Source organism: Ammodytes marinus (genome assembly GCF_949987685.1).
Source record: "Ammodytes marinus genome assembly, chromosome: 21".
Classification (NCBI taxonomy): Eukaryota; Metazoa; Chordata; class Actinopteri; order Uranoscopiformes; family Ammodytidae; genus Ammodytes; species Ammodytes marinus.
In genome coordinates, this window is record NC_137225.1 from 1,268,238 (window position 1) to 1,295,946 (window position 27,709).

Sequence of the window (27,709 nt, forward strand, 5' to 3'; positions counted from 1 at the left end):
CAGTGAGTTGTATCAATGGCGATCCAGAGAGAGAGGCAGGTGAATAATCAACATGCACATATCTGCTGTTGATGGAGGTGAGAGCAAAGCAGAATGGAGAGCGATTGAGAGAGCTGCAGTTGTGAGTGCTGCTGTAGGATGACAGTGTGGCCTTGAGGGAGAAAGAGCTGTGAGGAGGAGGAGGCACTGCCTGGGTTACAGCTCCTCTCCCGGGATACACTGCTATGTTCTCCACACTCTACTAACAGACAGGGAGCAGAGGAGTGCATGTCAAGAGACACAATGACAGAACTGCCATCTAAGAAACAGGGATTCAAGAAGTGTCGGAGTGCCACTTTCAGCATTGATGGCTTTAGCTTTACCATTGGTAAGAGACTCTTTTTACAGCGTGGTATAATGTGCGTGCGTGTGTGTGTGTGTGTGTGTGTGTGTGTGTGTGTGTGTGTGTGACTGTATAAGAGAGAGGGGTTGTGCATGCTGCTATTGTGTTGCTGAACGGATGGTGGTTTATTATACTTGAATTGTAGTTGCATGCTCTTATGGTCATTTTCCTGTCAACTGTCTTCTTACCTTGGTTTAAGAGTAAACAGCCTAATTTAAAATATGTTAAAAATGTGCTGTGTGTATACGAACAGCTTTAATTACATGTATCTAATAGAGAACTTAAGGCCCTTATACCAGCCTACCTAAGGTCTGGGCAACAACCCCAGAGGTGGTTAGTTGTTCTGTTTATTAGTGAATCTGTCCACATTTCTTTCAGTCCACTCACTTGCTCAGTTTCCTTGCCAACCGTTTTCTCAGTGAAGGTAAAGAGTTGGCGGTGCAGCAGGTGTGTCTACAGTAGAGTCTAGTCAGACCTGCTGCACTCAGTAGGGCTGACCTGGCCTAGACAGCAGGGTGGGGACAAACTCCCCTGATCTGTGGTTGTACAGAACAGAAACAGAACAGAAACAGGAACTTTAAGTACACGTTGAGCGTGTCTATTTAATTGCAAGGGCCTCAGGATATAGGCCAACGATGAAGTTCCACAGTCCTTTAGTTCTGGTAGTAGGCAGTACATTTGCTAACCGTTGTTGGGGTTTGGAGATCACTCCAAACAATGAATTAAAAGACATACATATATGTATACATATACACTCAACGGCCACTTTATTAGGTACACCTGTTCAATGGCTTATAAAAACAAAAATCTAATCAGCCAATCACATAGCAGCAATTTAATGCATTTAGGCATTTAGACGTGGTCAAGACAATGTACTGAAGTCAAACCGAGCATCAGAATGGGGAAGAAAGGGGGTTTAGGTGACCTTGAACATGGCATGGTTGATGGTGCAAGGCAGGATGGATCCATACTTTCATGTTGTTTACGCCAAATTCTGAACCTGCCATCTGAATGTCTCAACTAAAATAGAGATTCATCAGACCAGACATGCTTTTTCAATATTCTATTGTCCAATATTGGTGATCCCGTGTGAATTGTAGCCTAATTTTCCCGTGTTTTAGCTGACAGGAGTGGCACCCGGTGAAGTATTCTGTTGCTGTAGCCCATCTGTTTCAAGGTTGGTCGTGTTTTGCGTTCAGAGATGGTATCCTGCATACCCTGGTTGTAACGAGTGGTTACTTGAGTTACTGTTGCCTTTCTATCATCTCGAACCAGTCTGCCCATCCTCCACTGACCTCTGACTTCAACAAGGCATTTTACGTCCACACAAATGCCGCTCACTGGATATTTTTTTCTTTTTCGGACCATTCTCTGTAAACTCTAAAGATGGTTTAGAGTGAAAATCACAGTTGATCAGCATATTCTGAAATACTCAGACTAGCCCTTCTGGTACCCTCAACATTGCCATGTTCAAAGTCACTTAAAAACCCCTTTCTTCCCCATTCTGTTGCTCTGTTTTAATTTCAATAAGTTGTCATGTCAAGGTCTGCATGCCTAACTGCATTGAGATGCTGCCATGTGATTGGCTGATTAGTTATATGTGTTAACAAGTAAATGAACCGCTGTACCTAATAAAGTGGCCGGTGAGTGTATATAGGATGAAAATAATATTGTTTTTTGTTTTACACAAAAACAATTATGATTAATCAGGTACAGAGAGCTATTTACAATAGTAGAAAACAGTAGTGTGTGTCTTTGTTTACCCACTGCTATCTCTATGGAAACCAGAAGAGATGGGTAATCACTGTGACATAATTTTGACTGGTGCAGATTAAAGTGTGTGTGTGTGTGTGTGTGTGTGTGTGTGTGTGTGTGTGTGTGTGTGTGTGTGTGTGTGTGTGTGTGTGTGTGCCTGTGCCTGTGTGTCAGTTGTTAGGGTGCTTAGATCAGGCAGTCCAATCCTAAATGACTCCCTGGGCACTCCCACTCCGTGGGCGAGTGTCACTCGCTGTGGAGTCACCCTCGGGGCTGTGGAGTGCCACTCGATCATTAAGGGGGAGGGTATAACAACGGTGCGGCTTTGGCAAGCCCTCGCCTTTGTCAGACAGAAACAGGAAGAAACCTAGAGACACTAGTTTGTTCAGTCTTTATTTCTCACCTTAAAATAAAATTCCACCGCATTTAGCCTATATTTAAATTCGGTAACGATAAGAACCTTGTATTTTTTTAGGCCTGTTTTGCTCGTCACTTTACCTTCAAGTCCCAGTTATTTTATGCTTAACCTGTACACGAAACATTTCAGAAAGGATATTGATGATAATCGTATACAAAGCATTGGCCTACATTCATAGCTTATAATAGTATACGCATGTGAGAATAAAATGTGGTACTGAATAAAAACAAACTCACTCCCATGCTTCTTTGGCTGCATAATTTTTTTTTTGTTAAACATTTTCTAACTGCATATTCTAAATTTTACCATCTCAGTCTGTAGTGGAAAAACGGGTGGGTGTTTGATCCGCTGTTCAATTATCCTGTTAGTTTATATGCACAGCAGCATACAAAACCAGGGAAAAGAACAATAGTCTGCTAAAGCATGTATTCCACTTGTCATGATACGTTAATCTCCCATTAAGACCCGCGAATCGCGGCAGTTAATTAGCATGCACAAATTATAATGCACTGCAAGGGTGGTCATAAATAGGAAAAGTCATGCATAGACGCTTCGACTGACTGACGTCACCGCCGCTATTACTACCCCTCATCGGCTTTAAATAACAGTAACACAAATCTTACTAACAATATAAGGAAATAATAATCACTGTCCCTTATTAATTTGTGGGCATTTTCTTCATCTGCTTCGTTTTATCTTTTATCCACGGTCCTGAAAATATACTATAGGTACACAAGTGGCATAGTCAATTCAACAAGTGTAAAACAACATGTTCGTTCCAATATGCTAAATTGTAGGCTACCCTCCGGTTCCGTCATTTAGGGCTATGCATAAAAATAATCTGTTTGAGGTAAGAGAACGTTTCATTTATAATTCGGGAAACAAACTCCCTGGAACTCTCATTTGTAGGTTTGGCGCTTGCATTCCGGACATAATTGATTGGCGGACACCTGTGTCAAACGTAGGGCTGAGCCTCCATCGATGCAGACTCGGTGATCGAGGGCTTACAGTTTTTCTCTATTGCTTTAACACATTTCACGATACTGCCCTCACTTTTCACAAAACTCTAAACACTTTTCTAAAGCTACATACACACAACCTCACAGTCTCTTTTCAAAACCAACCCATCACACCAAAACAGTTGCTCATGTGCTCAAAAGAAAACTCTGACACCACAATACCGCTCAAGGCCTGCAAAAATGTAAACACAACTGAGCATCATTAACCACATTACCAAAAAAATTTAAAACACAATTTTCAGAGTGTGGGACTGTTCTTTTTACAGTTTCACAACTGCCATAATGCATTTGAACAACCCTTATTTATTCTCAAATATGTATTTGGCATTTACTATAGATTTGTGCGAATAGTTACATAATGCAGAAAATGCAGTTATATCACAACTCAATGCAAAAATGAGTACTGTAAACTCCATGGAGGATCCATTACACACAATAGATACTACAGTACTGTAACAATTGAACACACAATGTTCAGGGTGTGATTTATTTTATTACAGTATGTTGTACATGTAAATTGACACAGTATGTTGTACAGTATGTTGACACTGAAATCATTGGGCGGCATCACGTCGTCGGGCTGGGTCGGGCCACAGGACCTCATCAACATCACAGGCAATATTGTCCATAGCCAAACAACATGGGAAGAATGCCCTGGCATGCCGCACCCAGCCTTGGAACACCTCCACAGCCACATTGTATGTAAAGTACTGTAGGCCACCGTGTACATGGATTGTACTGTACTTACTTGCACATACTGGTGACAGAGGTGTTTTATTCTGTCAGAGTTGCGCTCAAAGGGTACCCTATAGACCTGCTTCATACATACTCTCTGGCGCTTGAGGACTCTGCCTATGGTTGTCAGGCTGACATTGTCAATGGTCGGAAAGTTCAAATTGTCACCAATGATCCTCTCCCGTATCTCCCATAGTCTCATCACATTGTTCTCCTGAACCATATCCACAATGAGGACGTCTTGGGCTGGTGTGAATCTGGAAGCCCTCCCACCTGCACATGGCAATCTTTCAACTCTAGAGAAACAAACATACAGTAATTTGGTCAGAAATGGTCCTTGCAGTACACACTTTTACTGTAACCATGATTGCACTTGTCTGTATGTAGGTGCACTCCACTATACTACTGTATACTGTAAACATCTAGTGTATAGTGACTAAAAAACTACTAGGCTACATACAGTACCTGTTGTGTTCTCTGAAGGCCCGAATAATGGTGGCCACTGAGAATCTGCTGAGGTTTGGTTAGACTCGTTATCCCGCTTCGGTCATTGTCATGCCGTGGACAATGACGTGGTCAATGACTGTTGCTCTCATTTCATCTGTAATGAAAATGTGTTGTCTTGCTCGCCCTCTTTCTCCTCTCCTTCCTTGGCCTTCTCCTCTTTGGACTGCTTCTCGCCCTATTTGGCCCACTCCTTGGCCCGCTCCTCTCCCTACTTGACCTGCTCCTCTCCCTCCTTGGCCTGCTCCTCTCCCTCCTCTGACACAAACTCCTCTTTTTCTGCCTTGATCATCCATTTTTGTTTGGAACCTTCAGCAAACTGCACTGACTTATATAGGTGTGGTCACATCATTTGCAACAGGTATTTTCAATTATGAGTCGTTGTGTTTACTGAATGACACCAGGTATGTTCATTGTGTTCAAGTTTTGCTGACTGTGGGTGGCATTTTGCATCACATGAGCTTCACAATGCATATTGGAGCAGAGATATATGCAAACTGTGTTTTAGCAAGGCAAAATGGGTTTAGAGTTTTCAGAAAAAGGGGACGGGTTTTGTGAACAGTGTCTACAGGTGAATTGTGTTTGTGGTTGTGGCAAATGGGGGGTAGTTTTACTAAATGTGTTTAGGCAACTGGTCATTTCGTTTAGAGTACTGGGTTTTGTGTTTTAGCAATAGAGAAAAACTGTAATAACCCACTTACACTCGAGACTCGGTGGTTTGGGACGGCACTCAATATGGCGGGCCCTCCCTCCGAACACGCAAACGGAGGGATAGTGGATAGGGTTAGGGTGTAGGGGGTAGATTGAGATTGGGCCATTATCTCTAATGAAGTGGCCTAATCTGCCTGCACTTTGTAGCCTCCTTCTCTGCCTGATTCCAACTGTAATCCCCATCCCCCAAACCTTTTTGCACCCATGCGCGCGCACGCACACACACACACACACACACACACACACACACACACACACACACACACACACACACACACACACACACACACACACACACACACACACACACTGTCTGGTTGCCTTCCATTAAACATGTATTTACTAATTTACCATTTATCCATTTTATTTCCTGATTTGGTTCAGCGGTTGGATCTGTGGCATCCTTTATGAATTAAGGATGCCGTATTAGCCGGATGAAAACCTTTAAGGTTTCTGATTACAGTTTGGATTTGCCAACAAGTAAAGTTACAGATTCAGTCGCACACAGTCCTGCACATGTAATCAGGCTTATTTGACCCATGCACAGATTGGACTGAAGCATCCAGATGACTACATCAGGTCACCAATTTTAATGTACTAGAAATAATAATAAGGGTGCAGATTATTCATTTTACTGGGTGCAATAGCAGAGCATGGGTGATGTCAATAAAATACACACTGTGCATTCCGACACAGTCCATAGAAGAAGTAAAAGTAAGTGAAACACTTGTGGATTGAGATCTTGAAACATCTGATCAACCAAAATAAAACCAATTATTTTCTTTACAGTGGCCAATAAGGCAGGAGAAAGCACCCGCCGTCCACTGGCCAGCTTTGCACGTGAGTTTAAGTCTGGAAATTATTATCATGAGCTGTAAAAAATGGAGGTAGATATGACGTGGTGCTAAGGTTTAAGTAACATGTAAAAACGAGCAAAGGATGCTTGTTTGTCTGATAATTGTCCAGGTTCATGGTCCCAGAATGCACTCTGCACCCCTGTCACAGCCGCCATAATTGAGCACAAAGGAGTGGTGATGGACCCACGCAGCACCAAGGACATCCTGGCTGACGAGCTGCCAATCCCGGACGCACTCGATGCCATGGAGAAGACTGTTATCAGGTCACACATGCACACGCAAACAGAACCTCAGCATACAGACTGATACAGATCAGTTTACGTTTATGTGCATCATTATGAATATCTGCATATGTTAATTCTTCACATTTTAAATATCATCCTGGAGATATGCAATGATAATAAAAATACATTCTAAGATTAGACACTCAACAAGTCATTTTGTGTTTCCTCCTCTCCCTGACTTCTGGTTCTACACCATGAATCAAGCACACGGCATTGTTTAAATGAAGTGGTGAATGCCAATGTTGATGTGGTGTGTGTTGCAGGTTGCGGTGTCTTGTAAAGCAGCTTGAGAGGGGGGAGGCATCAGTGGCAGACCTGAAGAAAGACCTGGAGAATGCCGCCTCAGTCCTTGAATCTCTGTGCATTGAAGAAACCAGGCAAGGAGTGTCGCCAAACAAAAGGATATGTTGTTTCCATAGATAGTTTATAATATGGATGTATCATCCGTGCTGACCTCAGTTATTCACACAGCATCCAATAATCCTGGTTTATGCGCGTCGCCATCTTGTGAGATTTTTACTCCGCCTCATGTCGGAGGGAGGGAGATACGCCCATCTACTGTAGATACCTCCGAGGCAAAGTGAGGGACAACGGGCGGAGAGCTGTCACTCAAGAGATCGCGGCAATACATTTTAACCTCCAAAAGAATAAAAACTAGACTGCTAGAAAAAAATTCACCCCCCTCAGTGTTGTCATGGAGATGTGACCTAAACATACAGACTATAATGGTTTTGTGGACCAGGCTGTAAATAGGTTTAATAAGACTTTGAAAACGGTCTGTCTAACAAGTGAGTCAAAGAAAAATTGCTCAGTCTTGGTACCACCCCCAGTGGCCACCGGGAAGTACTACAATTTTGGTCACTTCCTTATTGGATGCTGGTAAAAATCGCTGAGGTTGGGGCTTGGTTGTTTCATCTAATACATTGTCTCAACATTGAATTACTTTGTGAACTGATCAAATATATTGACCCTTTACGTCCATGGTAGCAGTGTCTGTAATTTGGTACCACGACTATAGAGACTGTCAGAGGATAATTTTTATGTTCATTTATAAAGTATTGTACAGAAATTGTACATCCTGTCACCATTTTTGAGAGACACCTTCTCCTTGCAGGCGGCAGGTAGATCGAGACGATGAGCTGAGTGACATCCAGACAGACTCTGTGCCGTCAGAAGTACGAGACTGGCTGGCTTCCACCTTCACCCGGCAGAGGGCCCTTCTGCGATGTAACGAAGACAAGCTGCGCTTCCGCAGTATCGTCCATGCAGTGCAAGCTGGCATCTTTGTAGAGAGGTTTGGATTGTGTGGCTTACATAAGTTTGGCTTTATCGGGTCTTGCATGATTTGGTTTACCTTATGGAAGAGTCCTCTTTGATTGTTAGCCCTTAACTTATTGGTGGTCCAATAGGCCAATTGAAACACTCCGTTTCCTCACAGGAGCCCCCCACTAGCATTTATGCTAACACACTGTAAACAATGCATCTGGTTTGTCCAATGACATTGTCATGTCCACTCCAAATAAAATCTACTATACTATACTAAGGAACGGCACCTGACATTCCCACAGGACCCCCAGGCTGGAGGCGGCGAAAGTCCCGGATCAGAGTTGGGTCCAAAATGTCCCTAGCTGGGACCCAGGCACGCTTCTCAGGCCCATATCCCTCCCAGTCCACCAGCTACTGAATCCTGCGTCCCACACGACGATTGTTCAATATCCGCCGAACCGTGTACGCTGGTTGACCCCCAACCAGCCTGTGTGGAGGCGGAGGCCTCCCTGGAGGTGCCAGTGGACTGGAGCAGACCGGCTTGAGGCGGGAAACATGAAACGAGGGGTGGATTCTCATTGACCGTGTTAATTTCGTAGACTAAGACTATGACGATAAATATTCGTCAACAAACCTTTTTCACGGACGAAAACTAAATAAAAAGGCATATATGATGACGAAGACTGAGACGAATATAACTGACACTATAGTCTACGAATAGGAACGAGACGAAACTGTTAGGGCGGGACGAATGGAGAAGAGATCCAATCAGAACTGTGGGACAAGTTGGGAAGAAATCCAATCAGTGCAAAGCAGCGAATGCAACCCTGTGTCGGTGAAAATCGACGGGAGACCGCGCCAGTGTGAGCGGGTGGAGTGAGCCGACGTGCAGAAAAACTCTGCGGTTTGATGGACAAAATGATAGTCAGGGATATCCTGCCCGTTAACGTTGTCTAGGGGAACGGCTAAGTCTAGTAGGCTGTGTCTCAAGCTTGAATACACAGAGCCATGTCCCCAAACTGACTGCGCAACTATATAGGAAATGAACTGTGAAACTGCCGCCTCCCTCCGTTAGTTTCTGTTTTCACCCGAGTAAGTTACAATCATCTCCGACGCATGGACAGCGTTCAATTAAAACCTCTAATTTTATTATCAAAAAGGCTTTGATGCAAAAGAAGTCCGAACACACACAGCGGCAGCAGTGTTGCTTAAAGGAAAGCGCAGTTGCTCAATTTTATCAGCACGTAACTGCATGCTGCTGCTGCTGCTGCCCAGGGGCGGCCTTAACGATCTCGGGGCCCGTTTCAAGACCTAGTGTGGGGCCCCCCACTTGTTTTATTTTCTTTATTTTCTATTTTTTATAAATAATGCTCGTGCATGCTCCCCGCAAAAAGAAAAAAGATTGTGGAATCCAGTCGGTTCATAGACGGATCATGAGATAATGGGCCCCCGGGCAAAGGCTCTTAAAGCCCCCCCAGCCCTCTAGCCAGTCAGGTACACTGATTTTATGTGAGATTATTAAGAATGAAATAGAATACATGTTTTGTATTACAACCATTAAATCTGTGTCTGTATTGCATATTCAAACCTTAATACCATTCAATGAAGAAAAACACTTAGTCGACGAAGTCCGCTGTAGATTTAGTCAACTAAAATCTGCTTATATTTAGTAGACTAAGACTAGACTAAGACTAAAAGATTTTAGATGACTTAAAGGGACATATTATGCTAAATCTCGGTTTTAAAGGTGTATTTCCAAGGTCTACAAGAAAAGGTTTTCATGGTTTATTGTTCAAAAAACCCAATAGTTTTCTACCATTGCCCATTTCTTCATCGCCTTTTCCAGCCTTCTTTTGCCTCTATCTCAAAAGGTTGGTTTTGACATCTACCCCCCTTCGCAAAAATACTAGTCTGCTCTGACTGGTCAGATCTACATGGGCGTGCATGCACCGCCCTGCTCATTTACTCTATACCTACCTACATGGGCATGGCACACGCCCAGCTGTCAGTTTTGTTTACTTTTGGCCAATGCAGCATGGAGACCAATGTAAACATGTTTAGCTTCATTTCTACCACAAATATCGGCACACTAACCAGTTCTAAACTAAAAGATGTACAACTGAACCTGTTCAGACAGGAGTCTGAGCTGAAAACTGTGAAAATGGCATCAAGATTTCTGATTTCCCTGACATTATCCTCAGGTAAATACTGTTTAATTATGTCACAGTCAATAACATAATTTGAGCTAAGTATTTATGCATAAACTCTCTAAACTGGTAACATACACCCTGTTTTACGTTTGTCTTTACAGGTCTGTGGAATGATCTACAGCCCAGTGGAGTGAAAAAGCTTTGGTTGTGAACCGATACTGAGTTGACATGTAAAAATGTACAGTAACCATAATGGAAAAGAATGTATCCTGAATCATGTCAAGATTCACTGGAAAGGCATTATCTTTTGTAAAATGTATGGTTGAAATAATTAAGCTTTAGGTTTGTCAGAGCTGCAAATTATCTGACAACATTTCAATATCTAGTAGATAATGTATCATTTGTATTGTGATCACTCATTCATAATACAGTTTTACCGCTAAAAAATGTATTGTGTTGCTTACTGTCACTGTTTGCTACCTGTAGTAAAGGATTACTTGAAACTCACATTTTCATCTCGCTGAAGATTTTCTCTGATAAAACAGTATCATTATTATATTTTAAAAAGACCAAAAACATCCTTAAAAATAAAGCAGTTTATTCATAGCCAGTGGAATGAAAATATGAAGTGTACATATCAAACAGAAGCAAAGCCATAACTTTTATGTAACTGTCCAGTTGTTGTTGGGCCCTGAAGAAGACCACCTGTCCCACCCAGTGAACACATCCTCCTCTGAAGGAACGGATAGTGTGACGGTCTTGGTGGCTCCGTCCGGCTCCATCAGGTCACTCAGATACCTGTAAAACATGGCACATTCAATGTTACATCATGTAGCCTAGCTGACATGTATAGGCCTACATCATACATCTGTTATGGCAAAGCTACAACAAATTCAGTATAGCCCTGGCTCAATAAGCAACAAGTTCTGAGTGATACTGTGTGCTTTTTGAAATATAATGGACAGGAAACAAACACCAGCAGAGACAACTTACAGTAGCCTATTCCTGTCTATGTGTACATTACACTGGAGATCATGTAATAGGCCCACTACTACACACTGTCCGCAGACTTATTGCGGTGTGTACTTGAGCTATACAATCAGACAGCTAGCAGGTAGCAGGATGAAGCTATTAAAAAAAATACTCTTCAGTTTCCAACACACCCTACAGTTTCACCGTCTGTTTTTCACACAAGGGCTGTCACGGCAGGACTAACGTGAGCTCACAAAAGAGCCAAATAACAGTCACTGCAAAAGACTCACAGCTCTAACCGTTAGCATAAAGCTAACGGTAAAGCTAGCGGGCGCTAATGCTAACGACTAAACCCCGCATTCTCTCATTTCAGTCGGTGTTGGTTATTATAGGAGGGATAAAATAAAGCACATTACAGACATTGAACTAACAAACGGACAGAATTATTTTTAAAATAGGACTACTTACATTTCGGACGGATGGTGTCTCAGTCTTCCTGGCACAGTCTCCTCCACACTCCAGTAAAAAGGCTTTGATCACACTAACAGATTGCAAACCTTTGCTGGAGATAGCCTAACAAAAAATTAAAGAAATCCATTCAGCCCTAGTGTGCTTCGAGGCTGGGGTGTGATGGTAGCTTGAGGTTGAGCTCACACTGCAGCTTGTTGTTGCATGAGCGAGTGGAGGCTCAGCCAGGTGTGTGTGGTTACCAACGGGGCGTCTTGATTTGCCAATCAACTGCTGAGTTTCTGGTGAGCTTTCCCGTGGGAGTATTTATGATAATGAAAACCGACCGATTTCGTCATCAGTCGGTGTATTTTGGAACAAACCTTCAAATCCCCCCTTTTTCGAAATAAGTGTCCCAGAAGAAGCTGACATATTTGTCTTTTTGAAGCTTGTGTGTGCTGGTAGGGACGCCAATAACCTAAACAGTGTGCCCAAACACCGGCAATGTTTGGTTTTTCATAATATGTCCCCTTTAAATAGGACTAAGACTAAATGGTGTGATATTCAAAAGACTAAGACTAAATCAGAATTTGCTGCCAAAATTAACACTGACCGGGGGAGCAGAAGGCGAAAAGTGACAGGGTTTAATCCTTCGAATGATCTTGAAGGGACCAACGAAACGTGGTGCCAATAGACCCCTTATCAGTCTACGTCACACAGCGTCACTCCCCGCTCTACTGCGCATGTCAGCCGCAGAAAGAGACAAGAGCGACACGAGCCACAATCTTGTCTTGTTGTGCTGTTGGATGCACAAACCGTTTATTTTTTGTTTGAATGGTGATAAAGCTAGTAAATGCCCAAATTCACCGCTGTATAATTACATAAATGAGTTGTGAAATGTTTACAATAAGGACAGTGTCCTTTTCATCTCCGTCTCGAACAGCTGGTCTGATAAACTGGTCGGCTCGTGAGCCCAACGCCCCGAAAGCAGGAGTCAGTCTAAAAACAGATGATCACTAGCCTATAGGCTAGTCATGATCACTTTTAAATCAAAAAGCAACATTATGAAATAAAGGCATCTCTGCCTCTCTCTGTCTATCTGTCTGTCGGTCTTTACTGTCACTCTCCAACAGCTGTCCGGCCACTGAAGTCGTCGGGGCCATTTCTTCTCATAATTTATCCACTCAACTGCCCGCAACGCGTATGGGTCATTAAGACGTTTCCTGTTCAATAGTGTTAATGTTTCCGCATAACCAATGTTATCACTCGCTGATAAACTGTTTTAGTAAGCTGACAACATCGCTATTTAACACCATGGACCTATAAAGAAACACCGCATCTGCAATACAACCAAACGGGTAACCATGGCAACCAGCCAAACAATTCTTCTTTCTGCAGCTATGCAGCGCGCGCATCCGCCGTGTTGATAAACAGATAAGGGGTCTATATGCAAGACTCAACCCGCAGTGGGAGATCCCTTGTGGAGAGCCACACCCTTTGACCAACCCGATAGTTTGGGGCTGGGCGGCGATGCTGGTCAGCATAGTGCTTCTGCCGTGCCACAGCCTGTTGAAGAGAAGCACGAACACGCCTCCAGGTAGCACGACACCGCTGGACAAACTGAGCCACCAAAGGCACCCCTACCTCCCTCTCCTGTTCTGGGAACAACGGTGGCTGATATCCATACTGACACTCAAAAGGAGAGAGACCAGTGGATGCATTCTTTAAGGTGTTATAAGAATATTCTGCCCACAACAATTGTTCGCTCCACGTGGTAGGATTGGAGGACACCAGGCAACAAAGTGTTCTCTCGAGTGTCTGATTGGTGCGCTCAGTCTGACTGTTGGTCTCGGGGTGAAACCCTGACGAGAGACTAGCCGAAGCACCCACAAGGGAACAAAATGCCCTCCAGAAACGGGAAGCAAACTGCTTGGGGTCTGACCGAGGTCAGACACAATGTCTTGGGAGAGGCCGTGGTAGCAAAAGACATGCTTTACTACAAGTCGGGCGGTCTCTAGGGCAGAAGGAAGCTTAGGGAGCGGGATGAAAAGGGCTGCCTTTGAGAACCGATCTACAACGACCATAATGACAGTGAACCCTTTCGATGAGGATAGTCCTGTAATAAAATCAAGGGCCACATGAGACCAAGGGCGATTTGGGATAGGTAAGGACTGGAGCAGACCAGCAGGCGGCTGTTGTGACGTCTTGTTTTGACGTCTTGTATTATAATGCCCCCGTGAATGCGGGCATATATAATCTCTTCACACCTGGGTTCAATCAGCCAATCAGTGCACACACACCTGATTGCAGTGAGTGAATCAGTCACCATTCTCCCAGAGGCGAAACACTCAGTTGCGTTCCGAATCGCATACTTTTTACTATATAGTATGTAGAAAAAAGATTTAGGATGTCCCGATTCTTGTGGCCAGATTTAGGATGGTTAGAAGTACCCGGATGTCTTACTTCATGCGGCCAAGATTGTTAGTGTTGAAAAGTGCATCCTATTTGGGCGATTCTGACCCACAATCCATTGTGCATGTGAAGTGACGTCACATCGACGAAGCCTCCATATGAAAACAAATGGGGATGCGACGGATATAAAAGCAAGAAGCAAGATCAAGGCGCAATGTTATGATGAAATAAGAGAGTAAAGTATGTCCCAATAGTATGCCTACTGCATCCTAACTAGATTATTTTTATCGTCGGATGTAGTATGTAGAATAGAAAAAAGAAAGAGTATGCGATTTGGAATGCAACCTCCGTTTCCTCACAAACAATTCATTACATCTGTACATCCCCCACAGACAGGTGCATCTAATTTGCATCGGATTGGCCAAAACTCACCATATACAGTAATGTCCACATCCCTGTTACCTTGTTGTCAGAATGTCTCTTACACTCTAGATTTTGATTAATACCACATTTGTATATAGGTTCTTCCATGTCCTCAACAACCAACAATAGTCAATGAAAGATTGTCTGGAGAGTTTATTCTTATCTTATTATTTTTAAACTATGTTATGCCTCAATTTCAAACCCTCTCTTTGGTTAAAACAAATTGAAAATAAGTTCCTTTTCTTTTCATACTAGCCAGAAAAGTATACAGTCTTGTTTTGACATTGTGTTGTAAGGTTTGTTATGGTATTTCTATGACAGGATGTACAGGCGCACTTCCAACCTGGCTGGTCTCGTTTATCCACCAAATGTCATCACTGTGCTCAAGGTACTTATGTGTGTCTTTGTTTGTTTGTTTTATGATGAAAACCCTGTAAAATATAAGATAGGTAGAATATTTAGTAGGGATGACACTGGGTAGTAGGGCATAGCAATAGGGGCAGAGTGAGATTGGCAAAATAATCTGAAATTATTGCTCACAGAGGATGGATGAATATGCAGACGGCATTGTATCTGCTCGAGGATTCCCAAAAAAATCCTTGGGGATAGGAAGGAGTTGCTATAAGGCATGGAAGTGTGCTGGGGTGATGGGGGAAAGGGTGACATTGAGTAACTGCTCCATGGAAAAGGCTCTGAATATCCACTAAATGTTCACATTTTAATGGCTGAGCTCAACACTGTCTTTCAACTGATTATTACAACAACCATGTCATTAAAGCTTTTGCATTTCTATAAACCTGACACATTGTTTTGTGTGCATTAAGTTTGCAATCATCAGGATTAATTTGCTGGTGCAGGATAACAATAATCTGCACAGAAGAGCGTAATAATACTGTCGCTGTTGATTTTTCCTCTAACGGATACCTTTAACCCAAAAAAACCCGGAACCATTTCTACTTATAGGAAAAATATGAGGAATGGAACACAGACTAAGTGGACCACATAGAACACATTTCTGATGTTTTTTTTTTTGGATTTTTTTAATCCAAAATATTATCCAAACTTTTTTTTTCTGAACCCTTATATTAGAATGTGTTGTCATTATTTTTTGTTTAAATGTGTTAAAATGTACCTTGAATTTAGCAAAAGAACATATATTAATTCAAAATAAATGAAACACTAAAATTAATTGATTAGCTTATTACCATTTTTGTTATTGTGACAAATACGTAATTTTTTTTTAATATTTTGAGGCTCACGGCCCGATGTGACGTATACGTCACAGCAATATTTACCTAACTTGTTCAATATAAAGTTGTTTATGAAATATTGTCAGACTAGGTTAAAGGTAATACAGGACACCCCATTAAATCATTAGAAATGTTAAATGGGTTTAGACTCACCTTTAGGAACAAAAATCAAGCTTTTAAAATTTGCTCATTTCTCCAATTGTGTGCAGCTGTCACACTGCAATATTTGGGAAGTAATTTCCTGTCACAGTCACATGGCTGTCACATGACAACCACACCAGGATGTTGAGTATATGTCACTAAGGGACTTAATGAGTAAAAATATAGTATAAACCTGTATGAGGAAAATGTTAAGACAAACAAAGTGTGTGTGACGTGGATGTCACCGCGGGTCCTTAAGGGACTACTGTAGAGTAGGGCACTAATTCAATATATGAACATGTATGTTGATATCCATGTCCTGACAAAACTTGTATGTGTCTGTTTTAGCATGTGGACACGTGGTCATTTGATGTGTTTGCACTAAATGATGCCAGTGGAGACCACTCTCTGAAATTCGTCTTCTATGACCTGCTCACCAGATATAACTTAATAAATCGTTTCAAGGTATGCCAAGACACTTCCCTTGCCTTTAATGGTCCCTTCAGATATGTGATTTTGTGTCATAATATCCTGTATGTGTTATTCCCGGTTCCCAATACATTTTATAATGCCTGATTTATGGGTTTGTAGGGATCTGCCATTCATTGAGACTTAAATGTTGAAGTGTCACACCATCACGTTGACAGCTGCACACCACTTTCTTTGACCCGTTACCTGTGACCTGATGATGGTAAAGTTTTCCGGGCTCACCTCGGCATTGGAGACCGCCTCATCCAGCCAGGTCTCGGACAGAGCGATGATGCAGATGTCCCTGAAGGCCCTTTCCATTTAGCACCTGGCGCGTAGCAGCTCCATTTTGTTTTGGAGGGAGCAGAATAACCATATCAGTTAGTCGTTGGCGCCAACATTGCTTAGTTACGTCTTAGGCAGGCACTCCTTAAGGGAAAGTTTCAACACAGACCTAATCATCTGCTTTGAGCAGGCCACACAGTGTTGAGATGAGGTGATTTGGCTCCGATAGAGACCTCCATGTAAGGAACCAGTGGGAGAGAGAGAGAGCTAAAAATGTGATTGCGATCGGTTATTTGTTTTATTTGTGGATCAGCGGCCCTTAAAGTAATGGCACTGGTCACGGTCCCAATGAATGAAACAGTTTGATAGGTCCCGATAACACAGGGACAGTTGCTACAATAATCACTGTACGTTAATTAAGTGTCTTTTAGCATAAATAGTTTCTTTATATAACAATTACCTATCCACATACACATACGTTAAAGATCTCCTATTATACTACTTTTCTGGTCTTAATTTCTTGTTAAAAACTGCTATAGAGCAACCTGACACGAATCACATCGCAAAAAACCATGTAGATTTTCGGGAAACTCTTCCTCTCATCTGAGCGCGCACTGCAGTCTCTCTCAACACTCAACCTTGTGCTTCTCCGCTCCCTCCCCCCCGCCGCCCCCCCCTACTGCAAACGCCACTCCGTTGTGATTGGTTACCTTTCTTCCGGAACACTTTCAGTGGTGCGAGGCGTGAGGCAGACTTGAGCAGGAAGGTGGGGGCATGTTGCAGCATTACCATACATGGAAACCTGATGGAAACATCCACTTGTGTGATGAAAAGAATGTCCGGAAATTCTGAACCGCTTTGAACACGTGACTTCTCGACCGGCTGCCCTAGTGTTTAGTGCTCTGCACAGCCACCCCAGACGGTCAGCAGGGAATACGTCTTAATGCATGTACGTCATTATTTGATACGCTAGTATGGTTAAACATGACTATAAATCATTATAACAACGTTTATAGGTCATAAAAGTCAAAAAGTATCATAGGTCCTCTTTAAGCAAAGTGTTTCAAAAGGTAATCACAGTATGTCTTCACAACCAAAGCGTCACCAGGCTGTAAGTCACTTCTCAAAGTCGCACCTTTAAAGACAAAAGGAAATCAGAATGAACGTTGACAGTTAAGTTCATGCATAAATACTGTTCTAATATAATGTGACGGAGTGCATTATATGCAAACTTTGAATTGATGTCGCCATGGTTAAGTTATTTTTTTTGCGTTGCTTTTATATTTCAGATCCCTATTTCTGGTCTCATATCATTTGTGGACTCGTTGGAGGTAGGCTACAGCAAACACAAGAACCCCTACCACAACCTGATGCATGCTGCTGATGTCACACAGACCATCCATTACCTGCTCCTCAAGACTGGCATGGTGGTAAGGCTTGAGTTGGGTAAATGCTAAATGGAAACTGGAGAAGTGAACAAATGCAGATTTGAGAATGCAGGCCTCTGTACACAGTGCTTAAAGGCACTCCGCACGAAGAGCCTTTTGTAACGTAAAACCGAAAAGCAAAACGCAAAAGCAAAGAAACAGGTCCCATTGTCTTTAATGTTCTGCCAGTATACATTGATAATGTCATCACTCGTCCCCTCAAAAGCTGTCACTTGTTAAACTCAGAGTGAACATACTCAGAGTTGATTGAACTAGCTATATGGCCAAGTCTGATCAGCTTTGACTTTCCCATCTCTGGGGTTTGTCAACTCACAGTTCAGGAATGGACTCTTTGAAACTGGTCCCCAGAGGCCTGTACTACAAAGCCAGTTCAACATAGGATAAGTGGTATCACCACAACGGCTATACACTCGTTTAGTTGACCCCAGGTTACTAGCTCTGAGCACGTTCACATTAACAGGGCATTGTCTGCAGCCCGATGACCAGTCACAAACATGGACAACATTACAAGAGCTGCATATTTCTCACAGCATGATCGATAGGGCTCTGGCCCAAATGAGTGTAAAGCCCTTTTAAATAGCTCCAGACACAGAATTGCAAGACAGCAAGACCCTGCATTACATAGTGAAGGATGCTGGACGGCCCCCTCCCCTAGTCATATTCAAAACCCACCTCACGTGCCAAGTAACCAGCATTGTGTGTGACCCCCTTGACATGACTTGTTGTAACAGCAGGTGCAAGTGACATTTGTAACTTTCAGATTCACACTCTGGTTGTGAAATAGACAAAGTCAAGTAAAGCAAGACATTGTTCTGTATATAAAACCTACTATAAATGAGATTTCAGTGTAGACTCCCAGCTGCGTAACCCCTGATCATGGGGTAGCCCCCAGTTTTCAGAAGATCAAGGTGTTTATGTATTCTGTGTTTTTTTCACACGTTTCTCATTCTCTCTCTCCTTATCAGCACTGGCTAACCGAGTTGGAGATCTTTGCCATAATATTTGCAGCTGCCATCCATGACTATGAACATACGGGGACCACCAATAACTTCCATATTCAGACAAGGTAATGTCCACACACACCAACAAGTATGCACATTTAAACAGTGCTTCTTCGGAAAATATTAAGGACAGATAAGAAGTTGCTATCATGATTAGAAAGAACATGACACCTGGAGAAGCTGTATATCATTTTCATCATTCAATCGTGTTGATGTATTATTCTACCATCTTCTTGCATCACTGGCCTTTCATACATTAATATTATTATAAATATTACTATTTCCTTTATAAAACCAGATGTTTTCTAACAAAAATGAACATTATTCTGATGACTGTGTGTGATTTGCAGGTCAGACACAGCCATGTTGTACAATGACCGAGCTGTTCTGGAGAACCACCACGTCAGCGCTGCTTATCGTCTTCTGCAGAATGATGATGAAATGAACATGCTCTCTAATCTTTCCAAAGATGACTGGAGGTGAAGCTAAACAATGTGTATAGGTTTGCCTTTTTACTGGCTTAGAAGACTAAAGGACAACATAATCACACGCTCAACTAATACAGCTAATCACTTAACTATCTTCTCCTTAGCATGCTAACAAGCTCACACATACAGTTACATTGTTACAGTAACATGCTCATGTTTAGCAAGTCATATTTACCATGTCACTATTTTAGTTACGTGTTTTAGAATAGGAGAATTTAGTTATTAAACATACAGTCCCCTACAAAAGTATTGTAACGGTGAGGTCAATTCCTATATTTTTGCTGTAGACTGAAAACATTTGGGTTTGACACCAAAATATGAATATGAGACAATAGATCAACATTTCAGCTTTCATTTCCAGGTATTTACATCTGGTTCGGATAGACAACACATAAGATAGCATTATTTTTAAAGGAACACCACATTTTAAGGTGAGCAAAAGTATTGGAACAGATAGACATAAAATAAATTAGAGTGAATAAAACTTAATATTTTGTTGCAAATTCTTCTCTTGCAATAACTGCATCAAGCCTGTGACCCATTGACATCACAAAACTTTTGCATTCTTCTTTTGTGATGCTTTTCCAGGCTTTCACCGCAGCCTTTTTCAGTTGCTGTTTGTTTTGGGGGGTTACTCCTCTTAAGCAGGTAAAATGCATGCTCTATAGGGTTCAACTCTGGAGATAGACTTGGCCAGTCAATGGGTCACAGGCTTGATGCAGTTATTGCAAGCGAAGGATTTGTGACAAAATATTAAGGTTGCGTTCCGAATCGCATACTTTCTACTATATAGTATGTAGAAAAAAGATTTAGGATGTCCCGATTCTTGTGGCCAGATTTAGGATGGTTAGAAGTACCCGGATGTCCTACTTCATGCGGCCAAGATTGTTAGTGTTGAAAAGTGCATCCTATTTGGGCGATTCTGACCCACAATCCAGTGCGCACGTGAAGTGACGTCACATCGACGAAGCCTCCATATGAATACAAACGGGGATGCGACGGATATAAAAGCAAGAGGCAAGATCAAGGCGCAATGTTATGATGAAATAAGAGAGTAAAGTATGTCCCAATAGTATGCCTACTGCATCCTAACTAGATTCTTTTTATCGTCGGATGTAGTATGTAGAATAGAAAAAAGAAAGAGTATGCGATTCGGAACGCAACCTATGTCTTATTTACTTTCATTTATTTTAGGTCTATCTGTTCCAATACTTTTGCTCACCTAAAAATGTGGTGTTCCTTTACAAATAATGCTATCTTCTCTCAGTTGTGAATCAGATCCAGATGTAAATACCTGGAATTGAAAGCTGAAATGTTGATCTATTGTCTCATATTCATATTTTGGTGTCAAACCCAAGTGTTTCCAGTCTACAGCAAAAATAAAGGAATTGGCCTCACCGTTCCAATACTATTGTAGGGGACTGTATGTGTCACAATGTCCAAATCCAAATGTGCAGGTAGGGAGGCAGAAGTACAGGCAACGGCTAAACAAAAATTTCCATGGTTTGAATTTTCTTTAATTATATATAGGGGAGAACGGGGGAATCTGAGGCATCGGGTAATGTGAGCCACCCCCTGTATCTAGGCAACGGAAAACATTTGTGGTCATGTGAGATATATGTTTTCAAGCCCCTCTCATTTCCCCTTGGCCCTGAAAGAGAGGACCTCATGGTGCTGTGGTAAGCATGTTTTTTTCACCAAAATAGGTATTTTACATGTAAAAGTAAATGTTCTTGCTGTCAACTTAATCAACTGTTGTGCCAAAGCAAATGTATTCACGTAGAAAAACTTATATCATACGTGATGATGAACTACCAACATATAAAAACCATGTGATGATATTAGCTAAAGATTAGCCTGAAATGCTAAGAGAGGTAGTTTTTTCTCAAATTGTGGTGATGGGGGAAAGTGAGCCAAATGCTGTGGGCGAGAGTGAGACACTGTCTCACTTTCCCCCACCATGAGGCACAAGTTAAGTTTAGTCTTAAACATATTTTAATCTAATATTACATAACATATGTTTTATTTTAATGTCATACACATTGTAGAAAAGCCATCATGCCAAGGAAATACACCAGGAAGACGACCTGGGGCAACCACACGGAAAGAGCACCTTCTCATCTTTCCCTGTAACCTTCAGGGCTGGAATGTAGAGTAGGCCTAGTTAGAGTATGATAGGCTGATGTTATAATCCAGTTGGGTCTTCTCCTGTGTTCTGAGTCCCAGGCTGTTCTCGCTGGTTCTGATTTTCTTCTTTGACCCCAAGACACAAGCTGGCTCTAAGGGTCCTGTGTTCTGACCCCCAAACTATGTTCTAATCTAACTGGTTCTATCTTTCATTTGAATCATATTAAAACCTTTTGAATTATAATATGTTGTATTTGATTTTGATCAGAGTTACTTTCAAGTATTTAGAAAATTTGCTTTGCTTAATTGACCAAACCCCATCATTCTTTTACTAGTCCAACATTAGTTCTGAAATGTGTGGCTAGCTTTCAGGATTCTAACTGTTACAATATGTGTTGTTATGGTAGTTTCAGAGTGGAAAAAGTAAGTGGTTCACTTTACCCCACAGCTAGGGTAAAGTGAGCCACATGACAACTTTTTTTTAAACAATCATATTTTCAATGCCCTTTGTCTTGAAAAAAATCTGCTAATGCCCATTTCTAGGAAACATCCTGAATTAATGGGAAATGTGTAAATTTGAGTGATAAATCATTTTAGCTCGCTTAGAGGGGAGCAAATGTAAAAAGTGGCTCAGATTACTCCGTTCTCCCCTACTGTATATATAATTGGAAAATGGAGCTTAAAATGAAGGCATGAGAGCAATATACTGTAGATAGATAAACTGGCAAAGGCTAGAGATAGACTAAATTATAATCATTTGTGAGATAGCCTGTTCAAATTGCTGTCAGAGGTTTGAGAAATAGACTACGCAGGCTATATATATATAACATTCTTGAGAAGATTATAAATGAACAATGAAGTTGAAAAACGTGGTTTAAATTAAGTCAGTGATGAGGGAAATGATCTATAAGAGGGTCCCAATTACGTGTTTTGTCTCAGGAAAATATATGTTCTTAATTTGGTTTTATCTGTTCCATTTAAAAGGTACAATTTGTAATAGATACTCAAAGTCACCTATTTGTTTGGCAAACGGGATTAAAATTTCCAGCCCAGTGTAGGCTACGGTTATGCACTCTTCCATGTAATAATTTTATATTGGCATTGACACAGTTTGTAGTAGCACACAGTACCAAACTTATTTTTCCACTTTTTATCTAAGTTGCTCACTACACCGCAAGTGACACACCAATACGCTATTGGTGTGTCAGAACACACAGTACATTTTTTCGGTTTTCTCAGTGACACCTCCTGTCCTCTGTATTAATCAACGTTGACATTTATGTTGATGTCAATCTGTTAAATAATTGAGGTATTTCCCTTTGGTGGACTCTTTAGAGAACTGCGGGCTCTGGTAGTGGAGATGGTGCTGGCCACCGACATGTCCTGCCACTTCCAGCAGATCAAAGCCATGAAAGGCCTCCTGCAGCAGCCTGAGGCGTGAGTATTCAGTGTAGGAGATGGTGTCAACCCAAGTTATACGCTTAAATTGTATGAGGTTTTTCCATTCAAACAAAAACAAACAGAATGTACCCATGCACAGTTACAACAATCCAACAAACATTCAATCCACTCCTTCCATCTTGCTTAGTACAGACCGTTTTTTAAAAATCTCAGCAGGAGGGTCAGTCTTTCCATTCCTAGGCAAATGTATTTTGCCCTACCAAATCTGGGCACAAGCAAGTATTTTTCTCTGAAATGTATTTGCAGGATTGACAAACCGAAGGCCTTATCCCTGCTGCTGCACAGTGCTGACATCAGCCACCCTGCTAAACGCTGGGACCTCCACCAGTGCTGGACCACAGCTCTGCTGGAGGAGTTCTTCAGACAGGTATAGTCACCACAATACCTCCCACTTTACTGGGGTTGGGCCTGCATCCAAGACTATACCAAAACATGTTAAGGCCCGGACACACCGGTCCGATAATCGCCATCGTAGAGGCTGGAGGGGGCGGGGACACGAATCTGTTTGGTGTGTGCCGTGAAATCGGTCGTCGTAGATGTCGTCGGGCTTCTTTTGAGCCGATTGAACATGTTTGAACAAGCGGGGGACTTCCATTAGTTATTTGACCATCTTTATTTGCTGATCTCGTCCCCCAATAACTTTAACTCCTTACCCTGTATTTGACGGTAAAGTGTTAAGGTTGCGCGGACACAGGTCGCGACTAATGCCACTCCTCCTGCGTCGTGCTTGGTGCATGCGAGAGTGTGACAGTGTTTACGTAATTTCGCTTGAGCCAACCCCTTAAGACTAACGATAATATCAAACATGTTTGATAATGTCGGAACGTCAAGACGGGAAGAAGACTGGCTGAAATCGGGTCGGATGACCACCTTACACCAAACGACTGAGATTACGGGGGCGCGCCACAACTCCAGCACGACTTCTGTGATTTCAGTCCGACATTGGAAGATTGTCTGCGACTGTCAAATCGCGTGAAAAGTCGTGTACTGTAAGCCCAGCATTAGCTGCTCACCAATCAGCAGGAAATCATTGATACAAGAGGGTATCAACAAGAATACTATTTACACCCCCAGTTTGCAGATCAGTTTAATCTTTTTGCATGATGAATTTTTGCAAAGGTATAAGAAAGATTTTTACCACAACCAGATGTCTCACTCCAGAAGTATTATCAAGATTTCTTACATCGGCAATAGCGTTGAGAGTTCATATAATAACATTTACAGTTGCATATTAATAGTGCAGGATGCCTGGCCAGTTTTGCAATCTCTGCTGGTTGTTCATGTGTAAAGTATGTCTTATGTTGTTCAAAGACAACAAAGTATTCTATTTAGAATGGCATCAAATAGTAAAAGGGTCAATAATCAATACCTTGATTGTAAGTGCAGTTGCCCAGTTAAAGCTATGCTGACTGTCCCTTGGGATTTTGAATTTTATTTTCAGGGTGATAAAGAAGCAGCGCTAGGTCTACCTTTCTCCCCTCTCTGTGACCGCAAATCCACCATGGTGGCCCAGTCCCAGATTGGTAAGAAATGAACGATGCTCACAGAGCACAGTTCTATTAAGGAAGCTGTTGTTTGATTGAGTTCCATCACTGAAGTGGATGAACCAACTTGGGGCTTTGAGGTTTACTCAAGCGATAGCTGTTCTCCTTCTAGTGTGATCTGACTCTGCACTGATTATTTAAGATTCGAAAGCACCATAGTGAAAGACAAACTGTCATTTTGGATAATAGATTATCATTGAAGAGCACCACATAGTCTTACTTCTAAGAGATGATGCTGTAGTCAAGTGGTGACAAAAACATGAAGCATGGAACTTTAAGAGCAACAGTGAAAATGTCTGGATTTTTAACAGGAACAGACTGGGAACAGGAAGGTCTTGTAACTAAAAGGATATATTTAAAATGATTCTAGAATTTTAGCCTGTTTACCCACATCCTATCACAATGAACTGAGAATCTGTTTGAATCCCAGAACAAAAATACACAAAACTTAGAATGATGGCGCATCTCTGTGGGATACATTTTAAATACAAACTACCTAAATATTTGACTGACACTATTTTGTTAGTTTTGCTTTCATCATACACTATTGACGTAGCCTGAAGACATCTAAAGGTTTTCTGCATTTAACTAGGACAAGCACAAGCTACAAGGTGAATATAAATCTGACATGGTTAATGTTTGCTGCAGGATTCATTGACTTCATTGTGGAGCCAACATTCACCGTCTTGACTGAAATGATTGAGAAGATTGTGGCACCGCTCATTGAGGGGGCTTCACACTCTGAACTGGCTGGCCTCAGACGCTCTAGGTGACACACACAAGAGCCTCATCCCTCACACTCATTCTGTATGATAACACTGACATCAGCTTTTCGGGGTTGGTCAACTCCAGAGTTTGGTAAACCTGCCTCCTGAAACAGGCCCCAGATCAGTCAACTCACAAACAAAATCCAAATCTTTAGTAGAGGGAAAAAAAGGTCCAAAGGCACATGTCCACCTTGTCTATGGCAATGTAGTCCTCAAACTCCTTCAGCCAATCACGCCCTGCCCCTGGCCTTTGGCCACAGGTTGAGTGTGTGAAGATTTAAAAGTTTATCTGGAACAGTGGGTTTGAAGTGTATACCTGCATAATAGCCAACACACTGAATAACAGTTGTAACTGAAGAATGAAAAACACCGCAGCACTCACTTCCTTAATTGAGACAATGCCTGCCCCATCTTTGATCCCCACACTGTTTCACTAACAAACAATTGGTGTCCATGTGCATGTGGATGATTGGATACATTTTTCTGTGTGTGTTTATATTGTGCAAATGCATGTCTTTATTGTGCAGCGTCAACAGTATTAGTGTCAGTGATGGAATACAATCCAGTATGAAGAGTACACGCTCAGAGGGCAGCTGCTCTTTGAATATGGCGGACTTCAAGAGTTTCAAAGTCACATGGAACCAAGAGATCCATCACAACAGGGAGACATGGAAGGCCCAGGCAACCAAAGGTAGCCACAACGACTTGTTAACTATCTCTCACTCGAATAACTCCATATTTAAAAAAAAAAAAGATTTGAGAACCTGCTCCAAACGAGTAAGCTATGTGTAGACATTCTGAACCCACAGCCTATATACCCTCCCTTCTCCCCAAAAAGTCACACACCTTACAATTTCGTTGGACCACCTTTAGCTTTGATTAGGGCAGGCATTTGCTGTGGCATCACATTGATAAGCTTTTTTTCATATAAGGTTGCTGAACCTAGACCTGACCAACTGAAGCAACCCCAGATCATATTGTACACTGCCCCCACAGGCTTGTACAGTAGGCACTAGGCATGATGGGAGCATCACTTCATCTGCCTCTCTTCTTACCCTGATGCACCCATCAGTCTTTATGTTCCCTGGCAAACTGAAGCCTTTTTTCTTAATCGCCTCACTGATAATTGGTTTTATTTAGGCTAAACAGCTTTTAAGTCCCTACCCTTGAGTTCTCTTCACACTGTTTGTGTGGAAATGTTAGTACTTTCACTATTAAGTGAGTTCTACTGAGGACTTTTTGCCAACATTGCCAACAACTGTGCAAAAAGACGGATGCAGCTCGCTAATATGCACAAATACAGTGCAACTTAAAGCAAAAAACGTGTGTGTGTGTGTGTGTGTGTGTGTGTGTGTGTGTGTGTGTGTGTGTGTGTGTGTGTGTGTGTGTGTGTGTTTGTGTGTGTGCATGCTGCTAGACCTGAAGGAAGATCCCAAGAAGGAGGTGGAGGAGGACGGGCAGCATGAGGATGAGACAGAAGTGGAGAAAGAGTCAAAGTCTGTAGACAGAGGCAGAGCAGGACTGGAGGACATGAAGAAAGAGCAGGCCCCTCAAGGCTCCCTGCTGGGATCAGGCCCAGGATCCACAGATCTGACACCTGATGGCCATACAGAGACGGAGCAACAGCACTTTCAAAATGGTACGCACCCCAACAACTTTTTCACTTCAAAACATGCTGTGGGAACAATTACACATATTTTATGTAACTAATAACATTAACTCAAAAACTCCACTTAAGTCAAGCACCTTCACATTTTTCTTGTGAGTACTTTCATTTTAATGTGGCTACACTTCTAATCCTCAAAATTCCACACTCACTTGTACTTTGATTTATTAAATGTATTTGACGGATACATTCACTAGCTACTGATACAAATCTTTTTAACCTGCAAAGTTGCTCTTTCAAGGAATTATATAAACTTGCCCAAAGTTAAAATAAGACTTGATAAGACACGTACCCACAAAGACACAGCTCATAGCTCTAAGACTAGAACGCATTTCAGGCTAACTTAGAATTTTGGTGTTTGTGCAGAGCCTGAGCAAGAGTGCCCTCTGCTCCATTTCTGCATGAGACCCAGCTACTGTGCCAGCTCCTACCGGCTGCTCAGGTCAAAGGTCGCTGAGATGCGGCCCATTGATGCCAGGGGAAAAGCCAGAAGACTGCAACGCATCTCTTTGCGTCGACGAAAATGATCTTATAGTTTCATCAGCTTAATGTCACATCATCAGATACTATCACATGATAATCGATCTCTGTTCATATTTACATATTGGAGCTCTGAATTCCAGCCCATCTTCTGCTTGGTTTGAATCTTGTATAGGTCACTGTTGCTTCCTAATCCTTGCCCTCTATTGGTAATGGTTCTCCCCTTTCATGCACTCCTGACTGCAGCC

General features: G+C 42.1%; 1 protein-coding gene across 1 annotated transcript; it reads left to right on the forward strand.

Moving 5' to 3' along the window:
• Positions 1-282: 282 nt before the first annotated feature.
• On the forward strand, positions 283-27,508 carry pde1ca (phosphodiesterase 1C, calmodulin-dependent a; the record flags this gene model as incomplete). Its single annotated transcript, XM_080050569.1, has 17 exons — positions 283-367; positions 6,314-6,364; positions 6,491-6,644; positions 6,929-7,049; positions 7,787-7,959; positions 14,657-14,723; positions 16,075-16,191; positions 17,769-17,909; positions 18,893-18,993; positions 19,279-19,407; positions 22,879-22,980; positions 23,251-23,371; positions 24,446-24,527; positions 25,197-25,317; positions 25,852-26,006; positions 26,733-26,954; positions 27,348-27,508. The coding sequence occupies 17 exons, from the start codon at positions 283-285 to the stop codon at positions 27,506-27,508; spliced, it is 2,103 nt and encodes a 700-aa protein (XP_079906695.1).
• Positions 27,509-27,709: the final 201 nt, after the last annotated feature.